Genomic DNA, 18589 nt, shown 5'->3' with positions numbered 1-18589 from the left:
GGTTGATTATGAAATGCTTTAATTCAAATTTGGCTAAAAGTGAAAATGTTGTGTTGTCTGATAATTCAGTGTATACAAAGGCCTTTACATTTGTAGTAACTGGTCAGTCTACAGAGTGAGAAACATTACTGTTTTGTGTTAAAAAGTTACTGTAAGGAAAGCAGCCTAATATTCTTTATTTTTAAGTCACAGTGGTTTGCTGCCAACTGTTCTGAGTAACTTACTGTTTATGTCTATCTTTTTCTTTATATATTTTAAACTGAGTTGAGAGAAATAGAGAGATTGAATTAAGGAAACAGAAGAAGAATGGTATCAGGATTGTAGCATGTTTATAATGCTTCTTGTTGACATTAGCTCACAGTTGATAGTGAAACTGAATGGTATCAGGATTGTAGCATGTTTATAATGCTTCTTGTTGAAATTAACTCACAGTTGATAGTGAAACTGAATGTGCTTCCAAGAAGTTGAATTCTTTCATACACTGTGGCAGTGCCTGCACCGCTACAATAAACGTGCCCAGGACAGTTGTCTGGTGTGAAACTGGCTATGTCCATATTATTAAATCCTCATATTGTGCAAAACAGGGTGGCTGCATGCACACTGCTAATGGGGAATAGCCTCTCTTCTGTGTTTATAACTCCTTAGCTGTTCCCGGGAGCTCTTTATGCGAGAGTGGTGTTTGGTATGGCCAAGGATGGTTCTAACAATCTAACAGCACGGATAACCAGGTTTCAGACCTGAAACATTCTCAATCTGTGTTTATTAGTACCAATATAGCATGTGGAAACAGAGAAATTGGTTTATTGAGGAAGGTGGTAAGAGATTTACTAAAACAGGTGACACCAATAAAAAAAGGAAGAGTGACTCAAACACACACAGTCATAATATCAACATTGCGATGGAAGTTTTGAAATGACCATACAAGGCATTTGTTTGGAAAAGACTATACTTACCACCACAGAGAATTCAGTGACGGTGTCTGTAGTTCTGCACATTTCTGAAAAAGTGTACATCATATTAATTTGACTAGGCTTATTCATGGTGCATAAAATCAAGTGTATATGGACATTTTTTAATGCCTTGGGAAGGAATGAAGCAGTTGGGAAAAAATAGGTGAACATGATTTTGATTTCCTGAAAGGTATGATCTGAAGGGTATGTATAATGTATTGTTGAAACTGTTTTGCATTTTGCTGTTGTCATTTGTTCACAACTTTTACCATAACTTTACTGTCACTTTACCAAGTGGGTAACCTTTTGGGTGAAATTTTCCATGCCTGGTTTCTGCCACAAATAGTTTGGTGATGGGGTAGAAAGGAAAATAAGTCCATGTATTTGTTTCTGAGAACATAGTCAAGAAATATGTTGTTAAAGTGATAGTAATTTCTTTTAATAACAAATGATTAGTTTAAATGGTAGTAAGTGATTGATAGTGTGGTGATAATTTCTTTCCAAAGTAGTGATGTGTTGAAACACTTAGATATTTTTGTGGGGTGGTCTTTGTTCAGACTGTACATTTTGCTGTGCCTCTAAAATCTGCTGGGTTTTGACCAAGATGTACAATTCTGAAAAAAAAGTGGTTTGCAGGTATTTAGTAGATACTGGTAGAACTTCACCACCTGAAGTTTACTAAAGATTACCCAATGCTAAAGGCATGCTCCTGTGCTTAGAAATTAGCAGAACTTATTCCTGGAGTTGCTAATTTGATTGGTCCTGAATCTGAGAATGAAAACAGAGATGATTTTCTGTGTTGCCTCTGTCTCATCTTCTTACTTTCCCTTACTTGTGTGCAAAAGGAAACTTCCTGGCTCATGTAAATAAAGGATAAAGAATTGGGTGGGGGGAACTTCTGAAGAATTGCCTGAGATGGCTGGTGAAAGTGCAGAAATGGTGGCTGACCACGGAACAAGAGAAAAACTGTGATTGAGGAAGACCTGGGGCTGCTGGGACTAATGGTGGGAGGTAATAATTTGACTTTTTCCTGATAAAGGTGTAATAAGGATACAGAAAGGATATGAACTGCAATATTCACAAACTGAAAAGTGTATTGGTATAATATTTGCCAGAAGCGATACCTTCTGAATGAGATGACCTATTTTTTTCAGTTACAGCATGTTGTTTACTCTGTGTTATTCCGTATTTGTATAATTAATTTCTTTACCTAGATGCCAGCTGATTCAGCAGGTTTTTTGCCTTGGAACCAGCCAGTTTGGAGCAGCCCTGTCTGTAGTGGCTAGGAGTGGCTTTCTGTTCTCTAGCTTCTCCCACAAAGAATTGAGTTACTTTGCACTGCAGCCAGAGTACAGAGGAGTCAGTGTTAGCTTGCTTTTGAGTGAGATGATGGGGGAACAAGGAGCCTCAACTGTTAACTTGCCCTGGACAGATGTACACTGTACATGCATGGCCCGTACCTAGCAGTGACCACAGAGCTAGCTAAAGGCAACTAGTGGATTTGGAGGTGCTTGAGGAAAGTAACATCATAACAGCTTTTCCATGCAAGTTGTTCCATTGAAACAGAGACAGTCTTGGTAGCCAGGTTGTTCCCTTCTTTCTCTAACCAGAAGTTGCACTACTGCTTGTGGAAGCAACATGCATTTGTCATAATACAGCAAGAGGGATTTCTTGGTTGCAGAGAGGTAGAGTTTTGGGTCTGTAGCTGGCTTATGTTAACATTACGTTAAAAATTATATCCTTGGGGCAGCACTCCAGTTAATACCAACAGCATCAATGAGTGTGGAGCAGCAAGACATACCTTTCTTCAGAGTCTTGAGGAAGGCATCCAGGAACGAAGGGATGTAGTCAATAAATACCCACAAAAGGGTAGCATAAAAGCTACAGTTTTGCCTGAAAGGAAAACCACAGGTGGTCACTGGAAGAAGGTAGCCTGTTGATGGGAGCGGGGAGCTGACCTGCCACTACAGAATGGAGAATGATTAGCAGGGCACACTAGCAGTACACAAATGGTTTTGGTACACTTTGAAAATAAAGATAAGCTTTTGATATGTGTAAGGTAGTAATAGCAAGAGACAATGGAAGGGATGGACATAACTTATGCTACTTGCTTTTTATTTTTTTTTTTTGTAAGACGACTACTTTACACAGCTAAATAGATTCTTTGCTAAGTATTGTTCGTATCCGTAAAAGCTCCCTCAGTTAGGGTATATACATACCCTATCAAGAAGCTTCAGGACATTGGGTGCTGCAGTGAGGAACAGGGACATGATCAGTGATGTGTAGTACTTAACAGTGTGAGAGATGATCTTGGGAATTGCTGTGTTTTGCAGAACCTGGTTAGTGAGGAGCTATGGGCAGTTACTGGTTGATCCTGCTGAAAATATTTTATCTATTTAGAGAAAGAATAATTACACTGTATCTAGCCAGTTAATGTTACCATGGTTCAGGGAAGGGGTGAAATACGTTCCACTCAATCCACCCACGTCTTTACTGGTCCAGCAACTCATCTGCGTCAGGCATTCCTGTTTTGCAGACAGAAGGGAGATTGTTGCAAAAACAGTTTTCTGTGTCTGGAAGAAAATGCAGAAAATATTAGCATTTGGGATAAAATGGGTCGTTAGTTTAGTTCTGATCTAGCACTTTGTTCAAAGCATGGTTGGAGACTCATGCTTAGCCAGAGTTTAATTATAGGTAATGGCATTCAATGACCACACTAAAATGCCAAGATGCTTGATTGAGTAGTTGAATTTTATATTTTAACTGTTAAAAATCTGATGCAATCTAGAAGTATCTGGTTTGGACAGTCCTTGAGATTTTCAGGTTGTAGGTAGTATCATTGTGAATGATCTTTTCAGTCAACATAATAAAAATTGTATACCAGAAAAATCCTTAAATAATTGTAAACATAATTGTTAACAGCACTTACTCTAGAACAACACTTTTATGAAAGCAAGAAGTGGTAGCAATGTTTAGTATAGATTTGTCTTTCTGATTTCAGAACACTGTTAAAAATTTCTGTGTCCTCAGACAGTATAAAACCTGGCAGATTTGATATTTGAGTTAGTAATTAATCAAATTATTAGAAACAAGTAACTATGGATAAATTATTTAAATAATCAATTGGTAACTATGCCAGAAGGTATTTAGCAGTACTGAAAACTTCAGAACTTCTTTGTTATTATAAAAAATATGACACAAACATTTATGAGAAGTAATACATCTGAGTATAAAAATAGTTCATAAATGCCAGATTCTTTAAAAAGTCCACACTTGGTGTAATGTTCTTTAATTTTGAAAGTTTATCTTTTTTTTAAAATACTTTTCTGACTGTAAGAACTATAAATACTCCAAAATTTACTCTATTGATAGATTTATGAGAAGGTGAGAATAAAAATTTTCGGAATTTAAAATCTGTCACTAGATAGTTTTAGATTATCAGAACACTAGCAACTAGTTTGGTTGAATTACTTCCATGATAGTTTGCATTTTGTATCTTTTACATGCATTTTAGCCATAACGAATGTGTTACAGAACTTTTATAAGCTGTCAGCATCAGCAGTTTAAATGGTTTTCTCTAAAATACTTTTTGTAAAATTAACTTTCAGCCATGTAAACCAAACATCCCTAGAGGTAAAAGGATAATTTTGTAGAATCTGATCCTGTTTATTTTACAGGCTACTTTTAAGCAAAAATCACTAATTACGTCAAATTGCTTAGAGCAGCAACATTATTTACTTATGATGAAGCCAATATCTCTAACCTCGTTTCATGAATATTGATTTAAACCTTCGGTTCCAGAGATAGTCCAAACAATTAATCTACTAAATCACTGTTTGAAGAAACTATAAAATCAACATATAATGAAATTTGACCTTGAGTACACCTTTTCAGAGGAAGTGGCTACCATAAGTCCATCATCATTGCTTCTCAACTATTTGAGTGTCCCGACTTCCCATATGACAGTTTCTGAAGACTTAAAAATTGCATCCTTAAGAAATCGGTTCCCTGTACCTGTTTTAGTTTAGTTCCGTGTTTTCCCCAAAGAGTTGTAGTTTCCTAAAGTACATTCCATGGATTGGACGGCTTTTCACTCCATAAAAGGAAATAAAATGCATGTTTATCAAAAAGAGTTACAAGTTTCTGTTAGCTTCTGTTAGATAAAAGCAATTGTCATGGTATTGCAGGAAGGTGGAGATTTTTGCGTGGTGCCCTAAACTTTGTTGGTGATATGCAAAGATCCTTAAAACCAAGAAATCTGCTCTAAGTCATGATGTCCTTTTTACTGTTGCTTTCAGTTTTGATTTAATTTCCTGTGACTGTGCCAAATTTGAAGGATGCTGTGCGAAACACTTTTTACCTTTGACTGGGGACTGTTGTTGTGGTGGGAAGATACATGAAGGTGGTACAAAATGAGAAATTAAGATACCTGAGTCTTATGGCAGTCTTAATCAGAAGGTATAAATTTGTGTAAGACATCTATTGTAGAGCTTTTAGAAATGTGGGTGAGTACTACCTACTGTAAAAATCAATGCAGAGGATATTACGAAAACCTTTGAGTTTTCTCCATGTCAACTGGATATTTTCAAGGAGAAATGGAAGTGATCCAAAGCATAAGCATGAAGGTTTCTTTCTAAAGAGAGCTTCTCAAAGAGAATGGGACAAAGAGGAAAAGAGATTGAGTGTCTTAATGTCTTATGTTTTATATTTCTGATGTGAAATACAAACTATTTGGCTATAGCACAGTTATTAAATATCACGGAATCATGGAACCACAGAGTGATTTGGGTTGTAAGGGAACTTTAAAGACCATCTAATCCAACCCCCCTGTGATGGGCAGGGATGTCTTCCACTAGATCAGGTTGCTCAAAGCCCCATCGAGCCTGACCCTGAACACTTCCAGTGATGGGGCATCCAGAACTTCTCTGGGCAACCGGGTCCAATGCCTCACCACCCTCATTGTAAAAATTTTTATTATGTCTGAGCTAAAATTAGCCTCTCTCAGTTTAAAAGCATTACCCCTTGTCCTGTCACTACAGGCCTTAGTAAAAAGTCTCTTCTAAGCCTTCTTTATATATTGAAAGGCTGCAGTCAGGTCCGGAGCCTTCTCTTCTCCAGGCTGAACAAGCCCAGCTCTCAGCCTGTCTTCACAGGTGTTCCACCCCTCCAACCTATTTTTTTTTTGGCCCTCCTCTGGATCTGCTGTAACAGGTTAGGATTCCATTGATGTTTTACTTCGTGGAACTCCCTTAGTTTTACATGTGTTTGTTAATGGTAAATAATGTCAATACTAGCCTTTCTCAAGGTTTGCTATTGTTGGGTCCCACAGAGTGAATGTTACCCAGGAGTCCAGCCCACTTTGTGCTGGATGACAGAGAGAGGTCAACAAGGATGAATTATCTGACCATGTGAATATCATTACTCTGGGTGTATTAAGTCATTGGATTCTTTGGAGTCATCATCAGCATACTAGGAATTTTGAAGCAAAGTAATAAAACTTCTAAATATATAAAACAGATAAATCTGTGGAGCGTTTCTTGTAGAAATTATAAAGAGCAATAAAGGTTTCCTGAGGAATTCTTCTTGTTGTCCTTAGCTGGAAAACAGGATTTTTTAAAATTTGATATGTGGACAGTGTATTACAGTCAGTTGAAATTGAAAAAGTAATTTTTCACCAGCCCCCTTCTGTTCCACCCTCAGAACTTCCTGTTTCAGTACTCTTTCAGGGATGACTGAATTGGAAGATACACTGTTGATACAGATTTTTTGGTCCATTTTATTTTAATAGACAATAGAAGTAATTTTAATGGCATAACAATTTGTGTGGAAGTTGCTAGTTTCCTAGAAAAATCACTTCAATCTGACTTAATTGGAACACTAAACCTTTTCTCTTCAATAGCACTACAAAATCCTAACATGAAAGAACTTTTTTCTCTGAAAATAAGAAGTAACTTCTGATTTTTTGTTGTACTTTAGGAAGCTGAGTAATTTGTGATCCTTATTGCTGTGGCTTCTAAAATGATGAAAAGAATTAAGGAAAGATGTTGGCTGTAGATAAAGGTTTTTTATTGGTACCAAAGCATGTTAAGAAATTGGGGAATTAAACTTTACATAAAAATACCTCACAAATCATAGTAAACATTTTGTCTTGTACTTTAAACTATTTAAAAGCATGTTCTTTTACTGTCTAGTATTGTAAATGCATTATTTGATGGTTTCAGCACATATTCCAGGAATCACAGTTTCTGCTTCTATTGTTTTACCACACTTTTTCATGATAATGTCTCTATATTATTTATGTCAACTGCCAATGGCAGGGATTGTTTGATTTTAATGATGAAAAGGTTTATATGTGGTGATAAGCAGTTCTTTTGCAAAACTTGCTGTCTGCTAATGGAATAATCACTCTGTCCTGTGGAAAGTGCTGTATGCACTGAAGTTAGTGGAGCCTCATGCAGGTTCCAGGTCTGCTCTGATAGTTCTTGTAGGTGTGTTTGTAACCACATAGAAATGGTAAGTGTAAATGTAGGCAGCAGTGCTGTGTAATGAATGCAATTTTCTTTGTAAATAATGTCAGATACCTTGTTGTCCTATATGACCAGTACTGCTTATCCCATGTTCCTTTCCTTTTGCACTTCATTTTTCTGACCACCAATGGATTTATGCCACAGTAGTATCGGGATGCTACAAGATCTCTTTATTTTTAGAAACTGATGGTGAAACCCTAGTTATCTGTGATTCAGTAAAATACATTGTACAAAGTATTCACAAAATACATTGCCATTTACCTCTCTTAATTTTGCAGTGGAAATGCCCGTGGATCAGCTCAGCTTTTTTACTGCCAATTTTGGAAAATTAAAGTGATTATTTACTGAAGGCTTGTTTTTTCTGCATAGCCAGTTGGTAAAAATAGCAATTATGTGGAGTATTTTTCCTTTATTTTAGTATCAGAGATGCAGGCTCTGGGACAGATTGCACGAAGAGCACATTAACGCAGGACGAACAGTTCAGGTAAGGATATTAAAATGACTGTGATACTAATGGAATTAAATTAGATATATTTGACAGGTGGGTTTAAGAAGTACATGGTATTGCTTTACTTCGTTTAAAAGGTAAGGATTTCCTAATTGTGTCCTATGAGGCAACTACAGTCAGAAATGTGTCAGGATTCTTGAACGAACAAAAGTTTGGAGACTGTTCTTTTGCAAACTATCCTCTTATGTTACTAAATTAGAAGACGGGAATTGCAGTATGGGATGCTGTTTATCTTAAAGTGTGGTTTCAGACCAAACACAGAACATCTGGACTACTAGTTTGGTGTGCACATCTCTTGTTAGATGCATTATGTCATCAAAAGAGGAAATACCAGACCCATTTGTCAGCATGGCATCATCTCAGTGACCTCATGCATAGTAAGTCACCCATTGCTCAGCACGCAGGGAATCTTACATCTGTTTCTAAAACGATGCATGTTGTGATGAAAATGATGCAAAAGCTAATGCCAAACGTCAGCCTTCACACTGCTAAGTAGGATACAGCCCAAAAAGATGCTAAATAGTATACAGCCAAAAAAGACTATCAACACAGAAAAATGCAAAGAGCACATCTGCACTGCAAAGTTTGCTGATGCAGATATAGCAGCTAGTGGTTATAACATACAAGCTGTACTGGCAAAATTCTGGGGACAGACATATCTTTGCCAGCAGGAAAGGCATCTTGTGTTGGTTTCATAGATGTTCAGAGGAGTGACATGCATGACTTTGTTACTAGAATGAACCTTTTGTGACCTATGTGGCATCTAGACCAGCAGGCTTTGCTGGCAGGGGTAGCATAGTCCAAACCCACTATATTTCATATTTCTAATACTGTAAATTCCTGTGTTTGTTGTAATGCTTTACTGACTCCTGTGGGAAATTAGAGAGACTAAAAATGAAAAAAAAAAACTCAGAAAAAATAACTTAGTCCTGATTGAACAACAGTATTAGTAGGCAGAGCTGGAGTTATTATCTTTTTTGAGGAATGGAAGGTGTTAATGAGCTTTTGTAGTGTAGATGGCAAGTTATATATGAAATCTACTTGATTTTTCTGTTATTTGGAGGTTTGAATGTTTATTTTGATTTTTCACCAGTTCTTTCTGAAATTTGAATTTAGGTTTATTCTTAATATTTAAAGAATCTTCCAAAGTTGGACGTCCTATTACAACAATGGTATTCTAACAGGTGTGGTGTAGTAAGCGCACGTTTGCTTGTGTCTGTGCTCAAATATATTTTCACATCTGAGGGGTAGGAAGGACTTCTCTTTATTATCAGTATCATTTGTTTAGCAAGGCAAAATTTATCAATAATTAATCATGTTTAAGATTATGTTTTTAAATACATTAAGTGCTTTAGTAATAAACCCTCATATTTGTCTCTAGAAACACTTGTCTTTATCTTGAACCTAAACCCTACCATTTTCACTTGCAGCCAAAATAAATCTTCTTACATTTTATTTAATGTTTATTGCTTTTAGATCTGGACACAAGTTATACATTAAAGTGGCCCACATTCTGATACCCAGAGAGCAGAATAAGTACCTGGTTCCATGGAAGAAGAGTAGACTAGCTCTTTGTTTTAATTAAATAGTTAGGAGTTTGGAGTACTTGATAATAAATTATATGACATGTAGAATGTGTTTGCTGTAAGCTGTTTAAATGTTTACCAATGGACTTGTGATCTGTTTGTTTGCGAAGAAATCAGATTAATTATTGTGATACCAAATGTTCTCTGCAGCACACACTTTGCTCTCAAAATTAGATGTTGTAAAAATACATTAGGAATCCCTAAGTCAATATTGACCTAAGGCATCTGCCACAGGTTTTAGACAAATATATGCACAGCCACTCTACATTTAATCCATGTGCACATAATTAGCCGTTTTTCTGATTTTTCAGTTTACCCAGAATAATTACTTCTGTTGTAGTTTTGATGATGGTCAAAATTATAATAGAAGTATAGATGAGCATAAATATATACCTCTTCTTTCTGGTGACTGGATACCACGTTAAAAACTTCTGAAAAAGAGCGTGAAGAAACAAAGAAGAAGGAAATCTTTGTGTAGGGCATGACAACACCCTTTCAAAAATACTGAGAAAATAGCTCTTGTATACCATGTATTAATTCACACCGATGTGCTCTTGTAGATTTTCATTTTTAGGGACCGTCCCTGGACTTCTTAAAATGTTAGGACCTGAATAAATAATGCAGTTTTGCTAGGCTTTGCCTGCATATATGCTGACTGTACCATACAGTGAGTTAATTATTGCAAGATTTAAGCCAATTTCAATGAAATGGCAGTATTTTGTTGTAACACCTAGGGACTGCCTTGATCATATTCATAGTGAGAGGAAGAAAAATGCTGCAGTTACTAGAGGTGTTGAAGAAAAAAAAGGAAAAATACTGTGGTTGAATGATCTGTTTTTAGTCTATATTCAGCCCACAAAAGGAGACTGTTCTGCAAAACATACCTAGGCAGATGTAGTCTCTCCACTGTGTTGCTGTAACCTGGAAAGCTACTTGAAAAATGTTATTTTTTTTTTCCTTTTTCACTTTTATGATTTCCATTTCAACTGAAAATGGTTTACAAGTAAAAGATTGTTTTCAGTCAGCTCTCTTTTGCGTAACTCTTCAAAGCTTACTTGTATGGCTCATGTCTTCTGTACCACCTTTAAAATTATGCAGTCTTGAAATCAAGTATCTTTCTGGAATGCTATGCAAATACACTGGGAGAGCATGAGAAGCAGGGTAGAGTTTATCGCTGCTGGAGATTATGGTATCAGTGAAGGGTCATATAAAATCAGCTCACTATTACAGCCTGTGGCCATCCGTATGGTAAATATATCCTTAAACTCAGAGTTTCTTTTACCTATGCCAAGAAATTTGTAACATATATCCTTTATTACACTACTTTCAACAAAGTCCAGAGAAGATAAGTGAAGGCAACTTTACATTTGCACAGCTAAGCTACTGCAATACTTTCTTAGAGGTCCTGTTTATGTTCGAGAGGCTTTAAGGTGGTGGGTTTGGAGGCGGTATTTACTTCGTAATTTAAAAAGACAACATGCAGAATGGAGGGAGAGTTGACAGTGTTTAATGCATGGGTGCCAGAAGATAAAGAGAAAAGGGGACTGATATGTTGCACAGAAGAGAACCTGTGCCATCCATGTAAACATAAAGAGTTTGAAGTGTAAACTGCTGGAAAATGTATATGACGCTACATGTAATGATAGTATTAGAAGAAGAAAAAGAGAACAACGGTGGCGGAGATGGAGTGTGATAATGGCATGGCCGCCGTGATTCAGTTACCTGGTAGTGTTAGGAGCAGTATATAGGCTGATGGGGATGGAGTAAGTGAAGTGCTGGAATTTCTGAGCACTCCGGGAACATCGGTTTTGCCAGGGACACATGGCTGAAGCAGATACTTACACTGCAAATTTTCAGGTAGCTGTTGCTGGGGTCCTTAGAGATCCTTCAGATATTTCCATAACTGGTAGAGATGTTGAATGTTACATGCAAATAATCTCACAGCTCAAGTCCCTGCTGCCTTTTCAAGGGTTTTGGTCCCATCTCGGCCCTTTGACATTTGTACAGGGTGGAGCCACGCAGACCTAGTGTTTATCCTGGTGCCCAAGGACCTCACACTGGGTCAGCACTGAAGCACTGAGGTTCCTTTATGCTCTTTGTTACTACCTCTTTTCCTTGTGGTGTTACATGTTCTTAACGGCATGCTGTGGCAGCGCAGCCCAAGCTCTCTGCCATGGCATGCTACTGCAGGTTGCTATATGCATTTGCCTGCAGCTGAGTAGGGATTCCATTATTTCTTTGTTGTCATCTGTTACTTTTTCTCAATTGTAATGAAGCTGGTTGCACACAAGAGACAGGTGTTGCTGGTATAACATTGATAGTGATGTTCACGGGCGTTAAGTATTGGAGTGTGAAGTGGTGGTATTTTAAGGCAGCCTACAGTTACCCTGTGGAAACACAACATCTATTTTTCATCAAGTTACATTACTTTGAAAATTCAGCTGTCACTATTAGTGAAGAAAAACTACTGCTCTGAAAAACCAATACTGGAAAAAAATGAAGAATTTTTACTCTTTTGTGTAAGGTTTACTGGTTTGCTGGAAATTGCTGTTAAGGCTTCTGAATTCCTCAGGGAGTCTTACCATTTTTTTTGCATATGTCCAGACATCTGTAGAGGAGGTAACATTCATAAACCACTTAGGAAGAACAGAATATGGGAAGATATTTTGTGATTTTAAAGATAAAAAAAGAATACTTACAATAATTCCTTCTCTTCATTATTTAAAACAGTGCTGAGTAATAAGGTAAGCTTAATGGACAGATGTGTACAGTAATGTCCGGCAACAGTGATTAAAAAACTAGTTAAATTAATCCCTCCTTTGGCTCATTTGTCTCCTTTTCTATGTTACTTTCTGATAGAAATTTATAATTTATTCTTTATTTTTTACTGAATGTGTTTGTAAGGATTTTGAAAAGAATGGAAAAGCAGTGCAACTTCATTATGTATGACTTCTCTGTTTGTTTCCATTTTGGATGTGTTGATGGATTCAGCAGGTTTTTCACAGTGCTTGTGAAAACCATGCCACTTATCATTTACTTTTCTGATGAAAATCCATTATGTTTATTCACATAATATAGTGAATCCACCATCCTGGTGGATCTTCCAGATGTACCTCCAAATTTGTGGACACTTTAGAAAATTGGGTTCAGACATTGTGTCCCTACCTCAGTTCTGCATCTGCTCAACAACAGTGAACATTACTCCAGTAAAGTCCTTTGAGACCTAGGGATGAAGGCACCGTATAATAGCTATGTAACATACTGATGTTCATTATATAGTAATATGTAATGTTCATTATACAGTAAAATTTGCAAACAGCATAAAGCTGAGAGAGACTTAAGGGATTCTGGTGGAGAGAGCAGAATTAGAAGTCATAATGATGTTGAGAAAAGACTTGAAAAATCAGTATGTTTTTGGGTGAGGACAAGAACAATAGTCAGCTGTATAGATCCAGCATGGGAAGCTGTGTTGGGGCAGCACTTTTGCAGAAGAGGACTTGAGGGACACAGACTAAAAGTGAACCAGCTGTGTTGTAGTGATAAAAAAGTGTCAAATAACGTAGTGGGATGTATAAACAGGAGAGTAGTCAGTGTGGTCTCTCATGCAATCTCTTTGGTCAGCAGTAGTAGGATCCCAGGTAGAATAGTTTGTCCAGTTTGGGCACCACACATTTAAGGAAGCTATGGACTGATTAGGGAGTATTCAGGGAGAGCAATGAAAAGGGTCAGAAGTCGAGAAAATGAGACTTATTTGGAAAGACTGACAAATCTGTGATTTTGCCCAAAGAACAGCTGGCAGTGGCATGCTGTTTGCAACATGGAAAGGATGGTTGCAAAGAGGACAGGGCTTGTCTTTCTCTGTTTTGAACAGAGAGGGTAAGAAATATCTGGTTTAAACTGAGGCAAGAGATTTCTGTTAGAGATGAGGAAAATGCTGCAGCAATTAGGGTAATGAATTCTTGCAGCACAGTATCAAGGAGGTTGTAGTTTTTCATAAAGAAGTCCTTTTAAGACCAGATTAGATAAACAACTGTCAGAAATAAAACGGGGACAACAGATCATGCTTTGGAGGTATGACTTCCTGTGGGGTTTGCTAGCTTTGTTTTCCTAGTTTTTGTGAGAAAGCCGTATGAAACAGTCTTATTTGGCTTTGGAAGTTAATAGACACAAACTGCGAATATTATAAATAAAAATTCTGTGTCTTTTGGGCTGAATTTGATGAGTCCAAAACTCAGGAGTTCCCATAAATGAAAATAGAATTTTGTATTGCCCCCCTTGCTAAGCTTGGTTTTAAAAGTGGAAACAGTTGGGAAGAGGGTGATATACTTTTATGCTCTGCCCAGAAATTAAACTCTGTCCCATTAAATGCTTGTGAAAAGAAGTCACAGCCATTTGCATATCCATAACATTTATCATGTTACACCCTGGTGAGCTGCTAAGATGTGTCTCCTCTCAGCAGGGCTCAGCTTTCTTGCTAGGCTGGATCCATTTAGCTTCTGTTTAATTGACAGTGAATGGAACAAGAGTCCTCTCTCCAAAACCACAAAGGAAGAGTTACTAAAATTAAATTTCACTGAATAGGTGAATGTCATAATCTGATTCCTCCATCTTCTTTCTCACAAATACTTTTCTTTGATCAGCGAGGTAATAATGAACAGTGAAGGTGAGGATCTGATTTAGTCATTCCTTAGGGTGAGTAGTTCGTATCTCTTGAAGCTTCTGTTCAGAATTTTTGAAAACTGCAGCAGCAAGGTGAATGGTTGAGTGACCAACTCTGCAGAGTAACCGTCCTCATTATACTTGTGCGTTGGCCATACTCATAATTTGCCCCAGCTGTAGTGGTACAAATCGCTAGCAGAGCTATATTTTAACTCTGTTTCAACTGAGAATTTTTCTGTTGTTCTTTATTTTAAAGAAACTGCTTTGGAAGTATTATTAGCTTATCCCAAACTCACGATCATTGCTGTTTCACAACATGGTTTTGTTTGACTTGTCATTTTTTGTCTCCATTATGGCCAAAGACAGGATAATAATAATAATTTTGTTTCCTGAAACAAAAAGCAGGATCAACTTCACTTGGTCCCCTGCATATAATTATTATGAAATAGATAATTAAATGTTGTGTGTAGATAGTCCCATTTTGTCTTTTAAATGAAATTCCAAGGTTTTGTAAACCGAGAATTTTGGCATGTGGTGGACTATGACAGTGGTGACATTCTCCCATTTTCAGCGGTTACAGACAGGCCATGGAAGGAAGATAATAGGAAGAGCAAGGTAGATTAAGATGACAAATGTATGAGGAAAATAAGGCACCGTGTTTCTAATTCAGTTCAACATCTTACAAACTTACTTTTTGTATCTGATTTTTTTATCGTTAATCAGTATTTTTACCTGGGATTAGCTTTATATAATACAGCTTAACTTGGCTAGTAGTACTTCTAATTTAAGCATACAGTAGAATATCCTCTTAATAATTTGACAAATGATTTTTGTGAATCAGTAGTTCTTTCTTTGGTTGCCTAATATGGCTTGGGCAGTGTTACTTTCATTTGTTGTTGAATCAATTTCCTCCTTCTCTAATTATATTTCTACTATTTCTTTATACATGGTAAATTAATTCTACTAGTCTATGTAAAGAAAAAAAGTTCCATTTAGTTCCTGCTTTTCCAGGTAAGCAATATTGCCTTTCGAAAGCATTACCTGCTCCTGGTTTGCATTACTGAAGAAAACCTTTCTTTTTCTAACCACTCACTGGTGTTAATCCATTCTTTTGTTCTGCTGTGAGAAGAATTTTCAAAACAGTTGGTAAACAGTGCAATAAACAATATGATTTATTACATCACCTTATAATGTAATGCAATGAATATTGTTTTTATTACTTTTTTATATAGTTAGATAAAACCTCTTGTTTTTAAGAAGGGGCGTAATTTAAACTATAAATTTCTTCTTTTAATCTGTAGAAAAGGTGGTGTGCATTTTTAGATTTTAAAAGCCTAGGCAATAAAACCCCCCTCTATTTTAGCTGTAGACAGAAATTTATCTCACAGGAGATGCCCACGCACAGACTCTTCTTGCTGGTTGTGAATAGTTTATATCTTCTCAAAACTCTTGTAACTAAAAGAAATATTTCTCTCTTTTATTATATTTGATATTCCAATCAAACAAATACATTCATCCTTCTGGAAAAGGAAGATAAATATTGCAAAAAAAAGTGGTCCTCTCCTTTGTCCCTGAAGTTCTCTTTACAAAATGCAAATAATAGTGTTGGGCTAGTTGGGGGTTGTGAGTAATAGTATCCTGAAGTGCCATAATCACAGCAGTTATTTATTATTTAAAAAAGCAAATTTTGAGAAGCAATCACTTTATTTGGATATTATTTTAATTTGTTGCGACTTGTGTAAATATTTTGGCGAAGGCCTAAATTGATCACAGACACTGAAATAACTTAAATAATTACATACTGAATTAATTAGTTAAATACTTTTAATTGAAACCCAAAATAAAACAGACTGACTTCTTTGTTGGAGAAGTGGATAAAGTATAAAACTGACAGCAATAAAAATAAATAAAAATATTTATGGGAATGGCTTCAAAGATATTTCTCCCTTCTTTTGTGGTTGGCTGATACTGTGGATAAATTAGTTTGCCAGAGAAGATAACAGGTACCATCTCTTCCTTGATCTTTGGTTCTTATTATCCCGCGGCAGCTAGCTTAGTTTCCCTTATGGAAAGCAGGCCGTGTCCAGAAAGATTCAGTATGTTCCAGTGATGCTTCATTGCACTGTTTAGGGACTGCTGTGTTGGGAGCTGCCGCCCCCATTTTTTTTTTTAATAGATGGAAAACCGAGTGAACTCACAAGCACAAGCAAATACTAAAAATACAATGGACTTAAGTGAGCTGGTTATGATGTAGTGGCACCTCCAAGTAAGAAGTGCTTGGACGTGCAGATGCCTTCCTCTATGGACAGTGTTGAGCTCTGGTTGAGGTGACTAATTGCTGTCTTGCTCAGTATCGTTGTTGGCTACAGGACTGTCCCCTGCCTTAGGAAGAGGTGGAGGTGGGTCATTTACTCAGAAGGGATCATCTTTAGGTTGAGCTACCTTAAGTAAGGATAAGCCCCTTCTCTGCAGAGTGCTTTATGATTTATAGGGTGACTCTTCTGCAAAAGCACTGTAAAAAGACCAGGGAATAGCACTGGGTCACAAAATCACAGGGTCTGGGAGTCCCAGGATGGGTTCAGGGGAGGGTTCGCTGTGTTACTGGAGGCACGGGCTTTTACAGTGATCAGGGGCATCTTTGACAGGTGACCCAGCTGCAGTCAAACAATAGAGTATGGAAAAGAAAATGGGTGGAGAGGAGAAGTGACCTGGAACATGGGGATTGCTTGAAGCCTGGGACTTCTGAGGCTTTTTTTTTGGTCTTAGTTTATTAAAGCTTAGAAATGGCACTTTTTATGATTATTTAAAGATAATCAAGATGATAGTTGCTTCCCAACCACTGAAGGTCCTGGTGCTCTTACATAGTGAGCTACAAAGTAACTCTTAATGTTACAGCAACTTCGTGCCAATATGAGAGAGATGGAAAAACTGTGTTTGCGAGTCCGACAAGAAGACATCCCAGTTCTGCAGAGAATGATAAAACCTGTGAAAGACGAAGCTTCATTTGCCATAAAAGATTTCCTGCAGCTCCATTCTGAATCTGCAGAAGAACTTAAAAGGCAACTTGAAGGACAGGAGGATGCCTCTTTAACCAGATCTGCAACTGTAGGAGGAGGTAGTAGAATTTAATTTCTGTATCTGTCATATCTATATCATTGTATCCAGTTTGCAGTTTCTTTGACCAGATATAAATGAAGTAAACAAATGAGATTTCAGTTGATTAATAATTATTAATCAAGAAGTGGATTTCTTCCCTACACCACACTTTTCTCATGACTTATGACTGAGTTTCAATAAGTGAAGAATTCCCTAATTAAATGTCTTAACAAATTAAATAGCTGTGGCCTTCCATGAGAAGGATCCCGTAGCCTTGGATCTTGAAATAGGAGACTGTTCATAGGAAGCAGAATACTTACATTCATGTTTCACGATAGCTTGACTTCTTCCCCACCCCCCCCCCCACCCCAAGCACTTGAACATGTGCAAGTAATCATTTAGGCCATTTTCATTGAATTAGTGCTTGCAACATCAAGAAGAAAACAATTTTTATATGACAGGTGATATATTATGCCACTGCTGAAATACATGGAAAAGAGGAGCAAGTTTCTATATAAAGGAGAACATCTCTTCCTCTAGCATTTTAACTTGATAACTGACAAGAAAGCAGGAAACAGTATAAATCCATTTAAATAAAAGATTTTGAACTGTAATGCGCTACAAGCCAGAAATGTTTGCTGTTCTTCCCTCCTTTCTGTACAGTGTGTCCTTCATTCTTTGTTCTACCATTCCATCTTCAGGGGAAGCCCTTATTATGCCCTAGTACCAGCTCATGTTTGCTGCTAATGATCTGTGAGAAAGTTGGTTACATCAGGATTAAATCCTTCCACATAACAGTAATTAGATTGATTGCTGCACTAGCAGCACTTGAAGAGGCTGCCCAGAGCTTGTTTTTAAGACTCTTAAAATCAGAGCCTTAATTTAAACAATACATATTGTTTAAAATTGTTTGAAAATTTCATGTATCTTAACATTAGAAGTGTCCTCAGTCAGCAGCATTGTAGAAGAATCTGCTATCAAATTTGATTTCATTACCCTTCTTATTGCTACATAAAGAACTACAAGAAGTCTTTCAAGTGTGATTAATAAGCTAGCGAGTCTAATGGTCAAATAGGGAGAAAAGAAAAGTAGATTTGAAGACTGGGCTGGCTTTCAGGAATGTCATGTGCAGTAGTATCAGAAAGCCTTATGAACATCAATATACACCAAATACAGAATCACAGAACAGTTTGGGTTGGAAGGGACTTGTAAATACCATGTAGTCCAGCCCTCCTGAAGTGGGCAGGGGCACCTTCCACCAGA

At 37.1% G+C, this 18589-nt stretch overlaps 1 protein-coding gene across 5 annotated transcripts in view; it reads left to right on the top strand.

Moving 5' to 3' along the window:
- STX17 (syntaxin 17) overlaps positions 1-18589 on the top strand; it is a 37768-nt gene that overhangs the window by 9048 nt on the left and 10131 nt on the right. For all 5 annotated transcript variants that reach the window (XM_040588898.1, XM_040588896.1, XM_040588895.1 and 2 more), the window contains 2 exons: positions 7896-7961; positions 17126-17345. In XM_040588898.1, the coding sequence (XP_040444832.1) occupies positions 7896-7961; positions 17126-17345 (286 nt within the window). The remainder of the gene's footprint in view (positions 1-7895; positions 7962-17125; positions 17346-18589) is intronic.

The sequence above is a fragment of the Falco naumanni genome, chromosome 3, assembly GCF_017639655.2.
Source record: "Falco naumanni isolate bFalNau1 chromosome 3, bFalNau1.pat, whole genome shotgun sequence".
NCBI classification, from domain to species: domain Eukaryota; kingdom Metazoa; phylum Chordata; class Aves; order Falconiformes; family Falconidae; genus Falco; species Falco naumanni.
This window is presented reverse-complemented; position numbering and strand designations above follow the sequence as displayed.